The sequence below is a fragment of the Saccopteryx bilineata genome, chromosome 1 (genome assembly GCF_036850765.1).
Source record: "Saccopteryx bilineata isolate mSacBil1 chromosome 1, mSacBil1_pri_phased_curated, whole genome shotgun sequence".
In the NCBI taxonomy this organism is placed as follows: Eukaryota; Metazoa; Chordata; class Mammalia; order Chiroptera; family Emballonuridae; genus Saccopteryx; species Saccopteryx bilineata.
Window position 1 is genome coordinate 98,966,573 of NC_089490.1, and position 19,420 is coordinate 98,985,992.

At 37.1% G+C, this 19,420-nt stretch overlaps 1 protein-coding gene across 1 annotated transcript in view; it reads left to right on the forward strand.

Annotated features, from left to right (window-relative positions):
- Window positions 1-11,498: 11,498 nt before the first annotated feature.
- Window positions 11,499-19,420, forward strand: part of NEDD1 (NEDD1 gamma-tubulin ring complex targeting factor) — a 44,606-nt gene continuing 36,684 nt past the window's right edge. Inside the window, exons 1-3 of the mRNA XM_066262099.1 lie at window positions 11,499-11,577; window positions 13,864-14,007; window positions 17,060-17,154. Of these exons, the coding sequence (XP_066118196.1) occupies window positions 13,872-14,007; window positions 17,060-17,154 (231 nt within the window). The 5' untranslated portion in view covers window positions 11,499-11,577; window positions 13,864-13,871. The remainder of the gene's footprint in view (window positions 11,578-13,863; window positions 14,008-17,059; window positions 17,155-19,420) is intronic.

The following is a 19,420-nucleotide window of genomic DNA, read 5'->3' on the forward strand; positions in this document are numbered from 1 at the left end:
ATGATTCTGTTGGAAGTCAGTTTGCAATTGAAACCCAGTTGTTCTTATAGTCTCATCTCTGAGAGATATTGATTTAAAAAACTGTGACAAATGTTCATAGACCAGTCTTCATTTTGAGGAGACTCACCTAGTAACTAAACATATACTAAGTTGTTTATCTTCCCTAAGAGTGACACATATAATTAAGAATATTATAATAACTATGGATGGCATCATATGGGTACTAGACTTATTGGGGTGATCACATTGTAGGGCATCTAAATGTCTAAGCACTGTGTTGTACAACTGAAACTAATATAACATTGTTTATCAACCATAAATGAAAATAAATTTAAAAAAAGAGAAAGGTAGATATTCTGCTCCCTGTGGTAATTGAAATTTGTTTTAGACATAAAATAAGATTACAAAGTAACTTATTTAAAAAAAATAAAATAGAAGAAACATTTTCCAAGGAGTTCACTTTGGGAGGCTATACATGTATTCCAGCGGTGATATTATTGCACAAGACATTTTTTGAAACTTCTCTTTTGAATTTGCCTCAATAGCTTGAATGAGTAAAATTTCCATGTCTTTTAAGAACAAATTTGAATTTTTAAAACAATCCAAGTTGTCATTTAGAGTAAAATTTGGAGAAAAAAGTGAGGAATAGGAATTGAACGTAATCATGTAATATCATAGTGAGATAGGTTAATTTTCTTCTCCAGAACCCTAATGATCTCCTTTTCTTGTCTTTCTTTTTCTTCTTTCTCTCAATTATGTTATCACCTTTTGCAAAATTTGTCAGTAATTTCTGGCTACTGACATAAAAATGTCCAAACCCTTTAGGCTGCAAGTCAAGGCTCTTTGTGGTCTCACTGAGGTTTGTTATTTGTTCTACTTTTAGCCCAATAAGCTGAACCCTTGAATGTTTTGTTTATTCTCTATGATATTTTACCTCTTTGTTTTCTCTCCATGTTTAATGGAGAGTTGTGGGAATGTCCAAACTTTTTTTTCTTAATCTGGAATTTGTGAGAACATGGTGTGAGGATTAATGAAATGCCGTAGCCTGACCTGTGGTGGTGCAGGGGATAAAGCGTCAACCTGGAACGCTGAGGTCGCCGGTTCGAAACTCTGCACTTGTCTGGTTAAGGCACATATGGGAGTTGATGCTTCCTGCTCCTCCCCCGTTCTCTCTCTCTGTCTCTCTCTCTCACTCTCTCTCCTATCTAAAATGAATAAATTAAAAAAAAAACTTAAAGAAATGCTGTAGTTAATAGTAAGACACCTAACACATATTATATTGACCAGCACGGTCTAGTGAAAAGAGCAAGCATAGTCTTTAAGCTAGACTGACTATATTTGAATTCTAGCTCTACCATTTATTAGCTTCTTGTATTTAAGGATTTTATTTAATATTTTGTTAAGCATCCAGTCCCTCTCTACTGTGAAATGGAAATAATGACATTAGTTTTATAGCTTCATTACAATGAGTAGAAGGGGTCATAAAAAGAATTTTTAATAATCTCTGAGAGACAAAGACTCAATATAAACATGATAAATTCAGAAGTCATATAAGATTGTTTGATATGCTGCTCACAAAAATTAGGGGATATTTCAAAATGAATATGAAGTGATAAAATATCCCCTAATTTTTGTGAGCAGTATATTTTCACTGCATAAAATGTCAACTTTTTTGCATGACAAAAAAATTACCATAACCAAAGCTAAAATCAGAAAAACTTGAAAAAAATTTTTGCAGCATTTATGACAGATAAATGGATTATTTTTATTCTCTCATATATCAATGAGGAAAAAAAAAACAATCCAGTAATATATACTGTATGTGTGTATATGTGTATATATAAATATATATATATGGACAAAGGACATAAAAATAGCCCACTGCAAAGGAAACACAAATAGCTGTTGAAAATATGAAAGGATGTTCATTCTCACTTGTAATACCATAAATGAAAATTAGAACTCACTGATATGCTATATTTTACCTAACTGATTGATGTGGGAAATGATGTGAGAAAGGAGGCACTCTACCCAGTGTTAAGGAGAATGTAAATAAGTACAACTTCTTTGAAGGCAATTTGTCAAGAACCATAAAAATGTTACCACATACTCTTTCTAGCAATTCTACATCTATGGGGTAGACAATACGGTAGACAATGACCGCATCTGGGTACAGGGCACTTGAAACGTGGCTTATCTGAATTGAGATGCACATGTAGTATAAAATGGAGGGGGTGGGGCAGAATCAGGTTTACAGTTGTGGGCACATGAGACAGTTTGTTCTTACCTTACTATTTTTTAGTTATTGTATTATTTTCCATATGAACAACTGTAAACCTACTTTTGCCCCTCCTTGTATACACTGGATTTCAAAGTCTTAGTACAGTAAAAGAGTGTAAAATATCTCATTATTAATTTTTATACTGATTTATGTTTAAATGATAATAGCTGGGACAGAATGGGTTATATAGAACACATTTTTAAAATTAATTTTACTTGTTTCTTTTACTTTTTTAAAATATGGCTGCCAGAACTTTTAAATTGCGTATGTTTTCACATTACATTACTATTAAGCATGTTTGAAGTTAGCATCTATACTCCCATTTGCATATACAGGAAATTATATATACATTAAGATATGTCAAAACATCATTAAGTATTCACTGACAGAGATTTTTCTAAATAAAACATAATACATCTACACAGAAAACTATTATGTGACCAGAAAAAGGAGTGGGAACAATGTGTACAAAGATGAGGACTGTCCAATATAGATCGTTAAATGAAAAATAATGAAGCACAAAACAGTTGTATAGTATGCTAATATTTGTGTTCAGTGCACCTTGAATAGATTTTGAATGAAGTATGTAAATTTACATATATGCATAGTATGTTCTCAGAAGGATGCACAGAAAATTATTTTTTATTTATTGTCCTAGAGAGAAGAAATTGCAGCTCAGCATCAGGGGTGGGGAAGATTTACTTTTAACTCTACATATTTTTACTGATTAAATGTTTTACAACTGTATTTATTATTTATTCAAAAAAATGTAGGTACAGGTTTTCCTTGTTTTTGAAGAAAATCTCCAAGCAGAATTTTTCAAAATCAGTTATAATGGCACGGTAATTCATATTTATTGTTAAAAAGTGGAGGTGGCAGACAGATGTATGTAAACCACAGTGTCCTACACATAGTAGACTCCTGGGAAATATCCATCCCCTTCCTTCCCTACACTGTGGCTAATAGCAAATGTATGTCATAACAGAATCTTCCCATGTTTCAGGGCTGTCCATAAGTGTGATGTTCATGTTATGACTCTGGAGATGTCAAGTGTAAATGGGATGAGGTTGCCCTGATTCTGTGACATGCCCTGGAAGTCCATTATTTTCCCCCAGTAAATTCCAGAAATGTGCTTGCTTACTTTTATACCTCCCTCATCAAAATGGAAGGCAGCCTGTGTTAATGTATAACTTTGCATTCAGTATAGTATTATAGGCTGTCTGCAAATTTTATTACTATATTTAAGGCTGAAGCAAACATTTTCAGTTATTACATTCTCTGCATTAAAATCTTTGCTCTTCTTGTCAGCCTCTTGAATCTTCAGCAGTTTAAAACGCTTTTTTATTTCTGTATCAGAAACTCCATATGCCTTGTTAACTATTTTTATTTCAATCACATTTTCTTGCTTTCATGAAGTTTGCTGATTGATTGCTTCTCGTGGGGTGTGTCTGGCTTTCCATCCCTTTGTCTAAACTTAAAGCAGTAAATTTATCCTTAAGAAAATACAGTGGCCCTGGCCGGTTGGCTCAGTGGTAGAGCGTCGGCCTGGTGTGCAGGAGTCCCGGGTTTGATTCCCAGCCAGGGCACACAGGAGAAGTGCCTATCTGCTTCTCCACCCCTCCCCCTCTCCTTCTTCTCTGCCTCTCTCTTCCCCTCCCGCAGCCAAGGCTCCATTGAAGCAAAGTTGGCCCGGGCACTGAGGATGGCTCTGTGGCCTCTGCCTCAGGTGCTAGAATGGCTCTGGTCGCAACAGAGCGACGCCCTGGATGAGCAGAGCATCACCCCCTGGTGGGCGTGCCAGGTGGATCACCGTCGGGCGCATGCAGGAGTCTGTCTGACTGCCTCTCCGTTTCTGGCTTCGGAAAAATATATATAAAAAAAATACAGTGTTCAGTCAATTGCATTCACTTATAAATTCTTTTTGGTTTTTTTTGAACAAAGGTCTTTTGATCCTGACTCCTTATTTCCATTCCCACCGCCTATGCCTGAGTCCAGCCCTCTTTATCTTGTCTGGAATATGTCAATTAGCTCTTAACTAGTTGGCATGATTTCAGACTCCCAGCAATCCATTTTCAACTTTACTGCTATATTCTATCAATAAAAACAGATTATGAAAAAAAAGATTCATTCATTTATTCATTCATAAAACAGTTTTAGATTTTAAATTTTATTTTAGAGAGAGAAGATGAGGGAGAGAGAGGAAGAAAGTGAGAGAGAGAGAGAGAGAGAGAGAGAGAAACATTAATTTTGTTTTTCCACTTATTAGTTGCTTATTATATGTGCCCTGACCAGGAATCAAACCTGCAACCTTGGCATATCAGAACAATGCTCTGATCAACTGAGCTACCCGACCAGGCCTTCATCAAATGTTTTTTAAGGATAGCTTTTGTGTCAGGCATTATGCTAGGGGCTGGGACACAAAGACATATTTTTCATATGCAGTCACTGTAGTCCTGAGTTTTGAGTCTAGCTCAGGGGTGGGGCAATGAGTAGACACAGATTTACAGTCCATGGCCATGAGCACAGGATGCTGTGGCAACACTCAGTAGGAAGGGACAGTGTCTCTGTCCCTGCCATCCCATCACATTGGAGAGAGGCAGAGGGATGTGTTATAAGCAGAAGCGGCAGTAGGGTAAAGGCTAGACAGGGTGGTACATGGCACGCCTACTTAGTTATGCTGGACAGGTGGCTGGAGAAGAGCTTGGACATCAGCATGAGGTGGCGGTGAAGAACCTAGTGGGCCTTGCAAAGGAATTGGACTTTATTCTAGGGGTCTAGGTTATAAGCAGAGCAGTCATGTGATCAGATTTGCATTTTTACAAAAAGCATTGAGGTAGGACTCTGAAGGATAGATAGAAGGATAAAAGATGGGCCAGAAAAGCAATTAGGGGGAGACTATTTTAACAATCCAGTCAAGAGTCAAGGATGAACCAAGTCAAGGTGACAGCAGCAAAGATGGGAAGAAGTGAACAGATTTGAGAGAGATTCATCAATAAAACAAACTGGGTTTAATGACTACCTATTTGAATGTTTGTGAGAAATAGGAAAAGAAGAGGAAAAAGTCAAAATTGACTTGGGAGTGCCTGGTTTGAGCCCTTGGGATGCTATGAGAAGCTATGAAGAGGAAATGATTTTGCAGAGAACCTTTTCTGTAACATGGAAAAAATGGGAGTAGTTGAATATAGGAGTCTGCACTCAGGTGAGAGATATGGGCTAGAGACATTCATCCTTTAACCACCTAATCATTCAACAGATAGATATCCAGTGCCTACTATATGCATGAAAATATAATGCAAAAGCAAAACAAAACAAGAACTGGACGAGTTCCTAGTCTCGTGGCACTTTCATTCCATTAAAGAGACTAAACAAACCAAACAACAAGTAAATACATGTATAATATAGCAAAATGTCAGGAAGCGATGTGCTTTGAAGACAAATAAATAGGGGTGAACAGACAGAACATGATGAAGTATGGGGGTTCTTTTAGATCAGAGAAAAGCATCTTTGAAGAGCTGATATTTGAGCACAAACCCCATTAAAGTGCCGGAGGGAGCCATGGGAAAGTCCAAGCTAGGATCATGCAAGGGAATCCATGTGAGGCAGCGGGGCTGAAAAGAAGAGGGTCTGAAAAGCAGGGTGATGGTGGTTGTGGGGAAAGCATTAAAGGGGAGGGATGCAGATGTCCCCATTATTGGACCCAGCCTTGTAAACCTTAAATTCTTCAGTAAATGTCATTTTGCTTCCTTTTGAAACCATCTCCAAACCCCTTAGTGCTAATTCCTTCCTCCTCCATGACTCTCCAGCACTTGATAAATCATGTAGAATTTTTCACTTGGTATGGCTAGTACGTGTCACGTTGGTACACTGTGAGCTTCTCTGAAGTCAGGTGTTGTTCATCTTGGTGTCTAAAATACCCATCACAGTTTGCTGGGAACTTAGAGGATCCACAAATGCATGTTCACAGAACAATAACAACAAACAATGTGACTTCTTTCAATGTCTCTGGAAACTGCTAGAAAACATAATGTCTGACTAAGCTATGCTTTCTAAATCTTGATGTCTTATACAGTGGTTCAATACTGTATTTTACATTTTGATTTCTTTTAAAATTTAATTTAGTTACAAAAAATCAGACACACTGAAGTAATTTAAAAAGAAGTACATAAACCTACAAGGCTTAAAGTCAAACAAGAAGAAGGAAAAAACCCTTGCCCCTATCCATCACCACCCAGTTAATACTCCCCTTTAGGCAACCTTTTCAATGCTTTCTGCTTGTCTTTTTGTATTTACCTCCACCTCTGAATAGAAAGCTAATTCATGATTTTTTTTTCAATTTTAGGCTTTACCTTTTGATTTCCTACCATAGAAGACGAGGAATCAGTTCTCACAACACCCCCCGGTACTCCCAACTACAAACAGATGCACACTTCCCATCTCCCTATCAACTCGACACAACTGTATCATACTTTTGGTTAAATTAACATTGCATGTTCAGTTTTTTATGACTATGTGAATACTATTCATAGAGTCACTTGATATATCTTTTCATATTTCCATTTTTCCTTTCTTGAACAACATTTTGTTTCCCTAGAGTTAGTTTTTTGTTATTGTTGGGTTGGTTGATTGGTTTTCTAGTTTTCTGTATGTTCACTCAGGAATTAAGTTGCTAACTTCTGTAAAACTTCTTAATATAGATATGTGTGTGTTTATTTTTGACAATAGCACTCCTGGACCCTTTTGACCTGCTGTCTGGACTGGTTTCTCTTTAGGCCGAGTGCCCTGCTGCTATCCTGGGATTCTCCTTCACCAACATCTGGAGGATTCCCCTAGCTTTCTCAGGCTGGATGGCCAGTGTTCCTCTCTTGCATGTTACTCCTTGGTTTTGGGGCAACACCTCCTCAAGCTTCCTGGTATGGTGCATGGGAGGTAAGTCTGCTGAGATTTTAAATGTTTGAAAATGTTTTTATTCCTTCCTGACACTTGGGTGACAGATGATAACATGACTAGGCAATTTTAGTTTACTAATTATTTTCACTCAGAAATATGATAGCATTGTTTTATTGTCCTATAATCTTCTAATGTTACTATTAAGAACATAAAAGCCATTCTGATTCTTGAAACTTGTTTAATAATGTCAGATTTTGGAACACTCTCAAGCCAGTGTTTTGAAAACTGACAAATAGATATCTTGGTGTGTCTTTTTTTTTTAAAAGCTTTGTTTTTATCTTAGATGTCAGGAACATCATTTTATTTCTTAATGATTAGGAGCTCTTGGTCCCTGAGATCTTTTAATTTTTTAAAATAAAATTCATTTTGGCATAATATACTAACAGTAAGCTGCCTAATTTAAAACATACCCTTTTATGAATTTTGACAGATGTATGGAAACCACCACAACAATTAACTGTGTCATTTACTCTTTTACAATCTATTCCTTTCTCCAAGCAGGCAAGTGCTACACTGTTTTCTGTAACTAAGGATTTAGTTTGCACTAAATCTAGCCTTGATATCAGGTATAGATCCTCTGACTTTGTCTTTGATTTTTGTATGTGCCCTGACTGAGGATCAAATCCACAACCTTAGCATATGGGGACGATGGTCTAACCAACTGAGCTACCCAGCCGGGGCTGTCCTTGTAAAATAATTGTTTTGACTACATCATTTATATTCCAATATAAATTTTTGAATTAGCCTGAAATTTGCACACATAAAATATACCTGCGGGAATTTTGTGGAGGTTAAATTGAATGAATAGATTAATATGGAAAAAAATTAATACTCTAGCAATATTGTTTTCCATCTAATTAATAAGAAAGAATTCTCTATTTAGGTCTTTAACCTCTCTCAGCAATGTTTTATAGTTTTCAGTGTATAATTACTGTACACATTAAAATTATCTGTAAGTTATTCATGCTTTTGGATATTATTAAAAATTAAATTATAATTATTATTTCATTTTTCAATTGTTTTTTATTACTATAGAGAAATGCTACTCTATTTTTGTATATTGATTTTGCATAGGTCTTGCTAAATTCTCTTACCAGTTCTAGGAGCTTTTTTTCTATATTTTTAATGATTTTTCAGTATATATTGTACTTTCCAAAAATAGAATCTTACTTCTCTCCATTCTGTATGTCATTCATTCATTCATTCATTCATTCATTCATTCATTCATTCATCTAGTTGTCTTATCATACTAACTAGGGCCTCCAGAAGTATACTGAGTAGTGGTAGCAAGATAGGGCAACCTTGTCTTATTTTTAGAACAAAGCATTTAGTCTTTCACCATTAAGAATAATGTTATCTATGGGCTTTTCATAGTTCTCAAACCAGTTGAGGTGTTTTCTCCCCTTTTTTCTAGTGTGCTGACAGTTGTTAATCATAAGTGAATGCTGAGTTTTTCGAATGCTTTTGTTTCATTTATTGACATAATTATATGGGTTCTTTATCTTTATTTTGTTAATATAGTGAATTATGTGAAGTGATATTTGAATACTAAACCAACCTTCATTTCTGGAATAAATCTCACCTGGTCATGATTTATAATCCTTTTCATATGTTACTGGATTCTATTGCATATAATTTTTTTTTTAATCTATATATGAAGGCTATGACTCCATAGCTATTCTTCTAATGTCTTTGCCTAGTTTTTGTATCAGAGAAATACTGTCTTTAAAACAGTCAGTTTATAAAGTATTCCTTTTTCTTCTGGTTTTGGAAAAATTTCATACTGAATTGATATTTCTTTCTCATTTGTTTAATGGAATTCGACATGAAACCATCTGATACTGGGGTTTTCTTTGTGGAAGAATTTTCTTAATTATGAATTCAAATTATGTAGTACATATAGGACTACTCATATCATCTATTTGTCCATATGTCAGTTTTAATATATGTTTTCCAAGATATTTGTTCATTTTAAGTTTCCAAATTTATTGGCATAGAGTTGTTTTTAAATATCTTTGGTTCTGTACTGCTGGACTCTCTATACTCATATTGACAATTTGTGTTTTCTGCTTTTTCTTGAAACATCTAGCTGTGGATTTATCAATTTCATCAATCATTTCAAAGTATACTGTTTGTTTTCAATTTCATTGTTCTCCACGCTAATCTTTATTTTCTGTTCAGTTTGCTCCTATTTTCTTAGGTTCCTTCAGAGAGAGCATAAGTCATTGATTTTGGAACTTTCATAATATAAACTTTAAAAAATGTTATTATATTGATTTTAGAGAGAAACACCAATCTGTTTCTGTACCTGCCCTGACTGGGGATCAAACAGACAACCTCTGCATATTGGGACAATGCTCAACCAACTGAGCCATCCCACCAGGGCCAAAACATCTTACATATTTCTGTTTAAGCACTGCTTTAGTTTAATTTCATAAATTTTCTTATGTTGCATTTAATGTATTCAGTTTCAATATTTTCTAATTTATTTCTTACTTGATTTTTTTCTCTGACCTATGGGTTGTTCAGAAGTAAAATTGTTTAATTTTCAGATATTTGGGGATTTTCTGAAATCCCAAATAAATATGCTTTATCGTTTTCTATTTAATTATATTATGATCATATAACATACTTTATAAAATTTATTCTTTTAAAATCTATTGAGACTTGTTTATGACAGGACTGTTCCAGAACTGAGCAAGGTTTGCTAAGGCTACAGCACCAGCAGGAAGGAAGGCGTGGAGGTTAGTGGTTGGGTCTTTATGCTACGTTTTGGCTCTTGACTATATAGCATAATAGTTTGCAGCACAGTCTTTGTAACTTGATGGATCTGGGTTTACCTCCAGTCCACATCATTTCTTAACTATGAGACCTTATGCGAGTTACTTAATCTCTATTTCTTCATATATAAAGTGGGAACATATAATGGTACATAAGTGTTTTTAAAAAGATGAAATTACATATGTAGTATACATCTATGCACACATACATGCATAGTACAGTGCTTAGTAAAGCATGTGTTCAGTAAGTATTATTATATTTGTTATATTGTGTAACATATGTTTATATTATATGTATTACTATATTACATATTGTTTCATATATTCTAGTCTCAATTTTCCTACTGTCTTTAAATTTTCAGAGATTTAGTCTTGTCTTTTCCCTCATTTGCCAATTGTCCCTGCCATTACTTTGTTTTCTCATTTCCCAACTTTTGGCTTTCCTCCCTGTCAAAAGTTAAATTGATAACTTCAAGAATTATAAATTATACAAGTAGAGTAGTTGCTACTTGCTATCTTTCTCCTTTTGAAGTTCCCCATCAATCTTTACAACTTGGCTAGGTCTTCTATTTTTGCTCTGAAGAAACTGCGCTTATTAGAGTTTTCTAATTGTTTACAAAATAGATACAAATAACTGGGACTTCTGTACCTAGTTTAGAAACATAATCCATATGTATTTGGAGGAAAGAACAGTAACACTGTGTTCTCTATATTTAGTGTAAGTATTCCACACAAAAATTGCTCTAGAGCTTGTAAGAGGCTCAGGTAGAAGGAGCGCTTTAAAACTCAGTTCCTAGCTCTTTCCACCCAGTAGCATCCCGTTCGAAAGAATTACCGACCAGACAGTGTTTGATGTTCCTGCTCAACATCATGGTGCAAAAGAAGGACCAGGGGTTTGAAGTCAGATACCTATGACGCTTATATTTCTGGTTATTTCTTGGCCTTTCTGAGCGTTTCCTATATTGGACGCTATATTATCCGTTCTCAACGCTTTCCTCTTTAGGAAAGCCTAACCTACATACACACTCATATCCATGTTCATTTTTCTTATTATGGGCTTTAGTAATTATGTACCTTTCCTTTGCAACAATTGTCACAACTTCACTTTTCATTTAAGCATGTAATTTACTTATTAATGTCCACCTCCTAATGTCGCGCACCTCGGCCTGCGATTGTAAGCTCCACGGAGTCAGAGACTTCCAGCGTTCCCTGCATGCTGTCCTCTCAGGCCTAACTCACCACTGTGCGCTGGAGCCCAGCACAGTGCCTGCCACACAAGCAGTCAGAACAGATGGAAGACAAAGAGTTAGCTGCTGGTGGCCCGAGTGCAGTAGTTGGGGTGTGGAGGGAGACGCCCAGGCCCGCGGTTCCCGCCCAGGCATTGGGATACCAACCCCTGTCCAGGCTCTGCCAGGCGACTCCGAACCACCGCCTGGGACAGCGCCTTGACAGGTGACGCCATTCGGGGGTGGGACTTCCGGCCGCTGGAGTTTAACAGTCCGGGCGGGAGCCGGAAGCCTAGCGCGGGAGCGGGCGGCACCGTGGCCCCCAGTGAGCCGTGGCTGACAGGTGAGGTCCCGGAGGGTCGGGAGTCAGCGGGCCATCGCCCACCGTGCCCTGGCACTTTCCCCAACTCCGCCCGCCCTCCGGCCACCCCACGGGGCGGGTCCGAGTCCCTGGGGCTTCGCGCGCCCTGGCGGGCTCCGCGCTCGGACTGTAGCGGGGCGGGGGCGCGGCGGTGGTTTTGGCGTGGAAGTTCCCGGAAGCTGCGGGCGGGGAGCGCGCACCGTCGCTCGGACGCCTTCCGTCTGGCCCGAGACGCGGCCCGGGCCCTCTGGGGTATGTTGGTGGCGGCTCTGGGGTCAATGCTGCCCCCGAAAAGTTTTCAGCTTCTCTACAGTCCGTTTCCCTTTTTGCAAACCTCTCAAATATGACTCGATTAGTAGGCCTTTGAATGCATTTTACATAGTAACCCCAGTTGGGCAAGTCTCCTGCAAGTAAAATGCATTTTTGGTGAATGAAAGTTGGAGAACTTTAAAGTGTTGTAGTGGAGCTGTTTGATGGAGCTGTTATCCCGAATCCGGGGCTGGCTGGCGGGCTGTGAGAGCCTGGTGGCCCTTCCCGGCCGCTCACTATCTATGGCACACACTTTGAGAGACTGAAGTAATCAATGCCTCTACCTGAAGTATGCTTAGTGCCCAGAAGACAGGTAGGTGGGCAGATGGTCCCCTTCCCCACTCCACTTTCAGAGGAGGAAACAGACATGAAATGACTTAGCCAAGGTCACTGTCACTCAAACTGGGAGCGCATCATTTAAATCCACTTTTCTGAGCCCAGGCTCAAGTGATCTTACCGGGACAGCACACCACTCCGCGGGAATGGTGTAAGAGTGCAGTGAAGACATCCTTCAGTTGTGTTTACTACTGGGTTTAGAGATCACCTTGCCTGCGCTCTATTGTCCCTTGAGTAAGGAACCAAAAGGGCATCTTACTTCATGTTAAGGCACCAAATCCAAACACTGTGCCTATATTGGAACAGATGACTTAACGACTTTTAGTATCACTCTATTTATCTGATGAATGAAGTATAGTGAATCACATTCAGTCGCTTTTCTAGTTAACAGAAGTTTCAGCTTTCTTTAAAAAATAAATACATTAAAGTTTTTGTCTCTTGAGAATCAGAAGGTCCTATAGTTTATTATTCCTCTAACTTGTCCCTTGAAATAGGGTATATTGGACATTGTGCAATGTTTTGTTGCTGATTTGGGAACCTGTCTGTGACATCACTAATGCTATGCTGTTCTCTTGCACTGTCCATACCAGGAACACGTGGAGGATATATTTCTAGGTCCCTTTCTTTTCTCTTTCCCTTCCTCTCTTGTATTTTTGAGCATTTCTTTTAACAGTCATGCATTACTATTTGCTGCACTTTAAAGTGACTGCCTAGAGCAGCTTTACTTCTTTCTTTGTTCTAGATTGCTTTAATGTGTGAATTCACTTTGTCAGCATGATGTGTTTGAATTAGATACTGTGAGTAAAGAATGTAAGCCAGGGCATTGTAGACCAAGAATCAGTATAGGGACTAGTGGCATCTCCTTTGGCTATATTTGCTAATTTTGGAATTATTTGGAAAAACTGGAGTGTCCGGATTCGGACCTGCAGGAGCGCTGCAGTTTATGACACATTTTAAAAAAGATTAGGAGGTTACCTATCCAGCACTTATTTGTACATACCTACTGTGTGCCAAGACTGTTTCAAGACTGGTAGTAAACATGACAAAATGCCTGTCCTGAGGATCTCTGTTTTGTTCAAGTGCGTGTGTGTGTGGGGGAGGGAGGTGAAGACATTATGAGTAAAATAAGACTTGCATATGGGAGGAAGTGTCATGAAAAAAAGGAAACGATAATAAGGCAATTGGTATGGGGCTGCTTTAGTCATGCTGATCAGAGTAGGCCTCTCTGAGATGTTTGAGCTGAGACTGGAAAGAGTATGCTAGGCAGAGGAGCAGCAAATGTGAGACACGGAGGCGAGAAAGGAGGTGAGATAGGAGTACAGTGGGTCTGGTGGCTCCAGGGAAGAGCGCTGCACATGGGCTGGGTGCAAGCAACTAAGCCCATTCTGAGAAGGTTGGATTTCATTTTCATTGCTGTGGAGAGCCATGGGAAGGGTCAACTAAGAGGATGATTTTGTTCACATTTTTAGGAAGATCACTCCAGCTACTTTGTGGTGAGCACACACTCGGGGGCAAAAGTGGACTGTAGTGCTACTTGTTTTGGATTAGATGCTTTAACTTGTTGTTTTATTATTTTTTGCCTATTTTTAATTTTTTAAAAATATTGTTTTAAACTATTTGTAGGTGCAGTCATGCAGGAAAACCTCAGATTTGCTTCATCGGGAGATGACATTAAAATATGGGATGCTTCATCCATGACATTAATGGAAAAATTCAACCCACACACATCACCACATGGAATCAGCTCAATGTGTTGGAGTAGCAATAGTATCCTTTAAAAAAAATAACCATTTTTTGTCATGTTTAATGACCAATGCATGTGACCCATAATGAGAAATATGTTTTGCATAACTATGAAAAATAGAAAAAAAGAAACAGGAGTTGACTATACAGTATATCATATGAATGCACACTGATTTCTCTTGATTTATTTTTAAACATTTAGTTGCAGCCCACTACAATGAAAAACAGTTATTAATACATATATGCATATATATTAATTAATGGATCCAGACCATAGCAATAGTTTTGTTATCTAAAGTTTGTTTTTGAATCAAATGGAATAAGATTAGGTAATGGTGGGGAAAATTCTGAAAGGCTTCGGAATGAGTTTTTGCATCTGCATTTGAATATTTGTGGTTCTGGTCTGGAAATTAATAGAACTCAAAGGCAGAAGCAAAGGTTGGAGAAGGAAATAAAAACTTTAAAATTGTCCAACATCTCTATCTTACCTATGTACTCTTGTATTTCTCTTCCTTTCTTGATGGAAGTAATCTCATTTCCCAGGTATTCAGAGAAATTATTGAATTTTCCTAAGCTTTTTATGTTTCTGATTTACACCCTCCTTGTTTTAGTAAGCCCCTACATGTGGATAAAATGAATGAGGCAGTGAATCTTATAAATCAGGATTTCTTAGCCTTGCACTAACGATATTTTGGGCCAGGTAATTCTTTGTGAAGGGGCTGTCCTGTGCATTCGACGATGTTCAGAATCCTCTCATCACTTTTTGTATGTTGAAGATGTTCTGTGTACTTTGTATACTAGAAATTATCATTCTCTTGTGAAACTTATACATACACACTGTTTCCTAAACAACAAATTAGGTTTAATGTGTTTGACCCTGATGAAAGTAAAAATATCAAAGCTTTAAAGTATGACTGACTCATGAACCAAACCATTAGAAGTTTTTATGCTCAACCCAATTATTCTTGTGACTATGAAACAAAATGATGAATTTTCTTATTGAATTGAATTTACTTCATCATTCCTTGAATTTGTATTATAGTAGCACAATAAATTACTTCAGTGCTCAATTAATCAAACTGATGGTGAAGTGACTACAGGTTTGAAGTACTCTCCAGATGTGTAGTGAGGGAAATGTTATAAAGAGGGTGACAAGTATGTGAGATTGCTTCTCTATTACTGGATTTTTATTATGCTTAAGGTTAATTTTTCTCTGTTACTTACTGTGTAAGAGAAAAGTAGCAGTTCTTAGTAATATTTATTATTTTTGGTTTATTTGTATCCCAGGGAATTTTATGAAGAGTTGGCGTTTACTGATAAACGCCTTAAATGGTATCTCAATAAAACTGATGTGACTATGAGGAGATATCGGATGGCTTGGAAAGAAACTGGCCTTATTTCTGTGTAGTTTTCCTGTACAGTAGATGTGCATTGGACATCTTCATATAATCTTTACTCCCAATGAAGCTTTGATCCCTTCTGGAGAGGCGAGGCTAGTTATTATGAACATGACTTCCCAGACTCAGAAACTTGGGGCCCACTTTGCGTGGATTCCAAAGGCGGAATTAGTAGTGACGTGACAGGGAGATTAGTTTTCTATTTTTTTGGTTTTTGGTCCTCGAGGTAATGTTCCTCACTTTCTCATGACTTCTAGCATTATGTGAGAAATAAAAGGCGTTAGTATTTTATCCTCTCATACTACGTTTTGGTTTTTTTTTTTAAATTCTATATTCTAAGGAGAAAAGTAGCAGTAAACAGGAAGAAGCCAAGGAAAGAGAAATTATTTTTTTCAGTGCTGTAATATCTAGGTTGAAATGATTTTGTTTGAATCATCTGTCATAAAATTGCAACCCACAGTCTTGTTCACAGAATATCTGAGTGTTAGGTAAATCATCTAAAGGTAGTGCATTCAGAACTTTTCTTGTTAAAAAGCACTAAGTTAAACTTCTGATGTTTTAATTTATTATGACTTTCAAAACCAAACTCTTATTCTTGGGTATATTGTATTTAATTATTTTAGATTTAAAATACTTGTGTTGTTTTGTGTTTACTGACTTTTCCATGTAAAATACGGTAAATAAAAAATTAAGTATAAATAATTTAAAATTTAATATTAAATTATTAAATTTAATTTAAAGTGAGACTTTTCCATAGCATAAATAGTTGCTATTTAACCACATTTATTTAGATTTTCTATATTTACTGCAATATTTATTCTTAATAAATTTATGATTAAAACATTCTATCACAAAAATTGTAGTTCTGAGAAATTTTTAGTGGACAAATAGGAGAGTAATATAGATTTTTGCTTCTTAGCTTAAATGGGTACCAAGCACTGCGTTAATAAGTAACTATTTTGAACAGTGTTTCTAGATCAGCGGTTCTCAACCTGTGGGTCGCGACCCTGGCGGGGGTCGAACGACCAAAACACAGGGGTCGCCTAAAGCCATCGGAAAATACATATTTATTATACAATACATTTTTTAATAAAATATGTATTTCCGATGGCTTTAGGCGACCCCTGTGTTTTGGTTGTTTGACCCACACTGGGGTTGCGACCCACAGGTTGAGAACCGCTGTTCTAGATGAAAAGGCTGATTAATATTGCTGATGATACTTTTATTATGCTTTCATTCTTGAAGGATAAAATTAGATCTTCTGGCCTACTCTTTGGAAACGGAGTAGTATTTCACATGGGTTAAATAGCTTTCAAGTGATAGCAAAGCCAGAAAGGCTAGTTCTTCCCTGCGATAGCAGTGAAGAGAATTAGTATTAGTAAACTGAGCCATTAGCTGTGTTCATCTGCTTTTTCTCTCAGATTAGTGTGCTTGCTTTTATCATCACAATTGTTACATTAACAGTCTAGAGCAGGGGTCCCCAAACATTTTACACAGGGGGCCAGTTCACTGTCCCTCAGACCATTGGAGGGCCACCACATACAGTACTCCTCTCACTGACCACCAAAGAAAGAGATGCCCCGGAAGTGCGGCGGGGCCGGGGGCCGTAGTTTGGGGACGCCTGGCCTAGAGCTAGGGATGTTCATGGAATGTTTTATGCTCCATAACTCTTCATTTAGATAACTTTCTGGTGACAGCATCTTCCAGTGGCGACAAAATTGTTGTTTCAAGTTGCAAATGTAAACCTGTACCACTTTTAGAGCTTGGTGAAGGGGTAAGTGATTAAGAAACAAACAACAACAAAAAAGCCCTCCAAAAAACTTAAAAGAAAATCTTAGCTCCGTTTGGGTGGTAACTGCTTATTTATTGTGTGCTTGCAGCTGAATATAAAGGTGTTTAAAAGCATTATTCTTAAGCTCAAAATAATAAAGGTGAGATAGGTACTGAAACATCTTTAAGTGAAATAACACTGAATCCTAGGGGAGCAATCAAGGACTTAGGTTTTGTAAACTAGGCACTTGTGCTTTATCCATTTTTCCTCTGTGGGAAGTTCCCTGGTATTGCTACCTTTGTTTGGACCAATCGAGTCTAGTTGATTTGACTGGAAAGCCCTAGTGATGTCACCCTGTCCTCACTGACGTTGGACTGTGGACTACCAGCTAAGGATCCCTGTCTGATGGCAGCCTTCTGCTTTTGCCTGAGCCTCTCCACGCTCTCCTGGAAAAGGATGGCTTTTTTAAAATGAGCTTTGTTCCCAGGTCATTTAAATGAAGTTTTTACTACATATTGCTCTCTTATTCTTTTGCTTTCTAAATTAATCCCTGATTCAGGATTATTGCTGGCTATCATTTCCAGTCTCATACATTCCTTGAAAGCTATTTCTTTTAAAAATAAGATATGAGCTAAATAAAAAGGTACTAGTAGTTGGTAGGGTGTTTTTTTTTAAGTTTCAGATTTTTCTAGCAGACCCTAAAACATTATGAATAGTCCTAATTTTACACACTGCAATAAGTAAGAGAGCCCAATTAGAGCACAGCCAGACAGTGGGCTATAAGCTTGTCTAATTTAAAAAGGACTTGATTTCTATTGGTCTTTTCCTGTGTATGTTAGAAGCTGGGGCAGAGAGGGTTCTAAGGGTAGAAATGGAGCTTGAGGCCCTCTGCCTATTCAAACTCAGTTAAGTAAAATAGAGGCAGAGAGCATCTCTGGTTGATAAAAGTCAGAATATATGCCACAAGAGTACACAGAACATCTTAGTCATCATCTTTGGATCTTTAAAGCCTGTCAGAGGAGGTTGACAGAGATTTGTTTTATTAAATAGCAACATCAAAATAATTTTTAAAAAATGTTTTATTTATTGATTTTAGAGAGAGAGGAAGGGGAGAGCAAGTGAGCGAGAGAAAGAGACGGAAATATCCATCTGTTTCTGTATGTGCCCCAACTAGGGGCTCTAACTGGCAACCTCTGCTTCGTGATGATGCTCTAACCAGCCAAGCTATCCGGCTAGGACTCAAAATAATTTTGATTTCCACCCCCACCACAATATATATTAATGCTACTTTTATGTATTATGCCTTAGAACCAGTTTGGTACCTTTTTGTTTTTGTTATTAAAGTCTGAATGTAAAGTTGATATCACAAATGTGACACAACCCTAAGAACTTTGTGAATGTTCCACAATTGCTGTAGTTAGTTCTCTTTACTGCAGTTATGACATCACATCAGAGTGCAGATGGATGAAGAGAGGTCATTATAGTTACAATTTGAATCTGCATTAATTTTCTTATGAAAATATTTTGCAAACATTGGTTCTTTAGCCTTTATTAATAATTTCTTGTAACATATTAGTGTGTTGAAAACCTTTGCTTTGTAGAATCCAAGTCCTTCTACTCATGTGCTATATGCAATATTAGACCTTTCTTACATGGGAAAATATTCTTATTTAAACATTATTTTTGAGTAGAACTTTACATTTATTTTCTTTGATTTTGTATTTTACTTTAAAGCAGGCAGATTGGTATTAACATATTAATGGATATGATAGGCTAATTTTTAACCTAGAAATTCAACCAGCTGTTAAGTTCATTAGCTACATTAATAATGTATTAACATTAAAAAATCTATCATCAGCATAAGCCATCTATAAATATAGCTTTTGTTTTGGGCCCTTAAGAATAATTTGTTTTTGACAATTAGAATCCTCATTAGTGGTCTCTGATGGATATCATTCTTGTCTATTTTATTTAAAGATTATTTTTATAGCTCTTAGCAAACTGTCCTGATTTGCAGTGATAACCACATTCTAAATCTTATTAGTATGTTTAGATCAAAGTCAGTCCCTAGTATATGGTACCTACAAGAGAATTATATCTACTATACTGAAACGTAGATGCAGTGTGCTCCTTATATTTTTATATGTGTTAGTAATTTTGATTCTTGGTCACAATTCGAGAGCTGTAAGAAGCCTTGGGAGCAGGTGGCCATCTGCACCCTTTTAAGAAGAGTGCTCTCTTGAGGGGATGTTTTTGAGATGCGTGGACT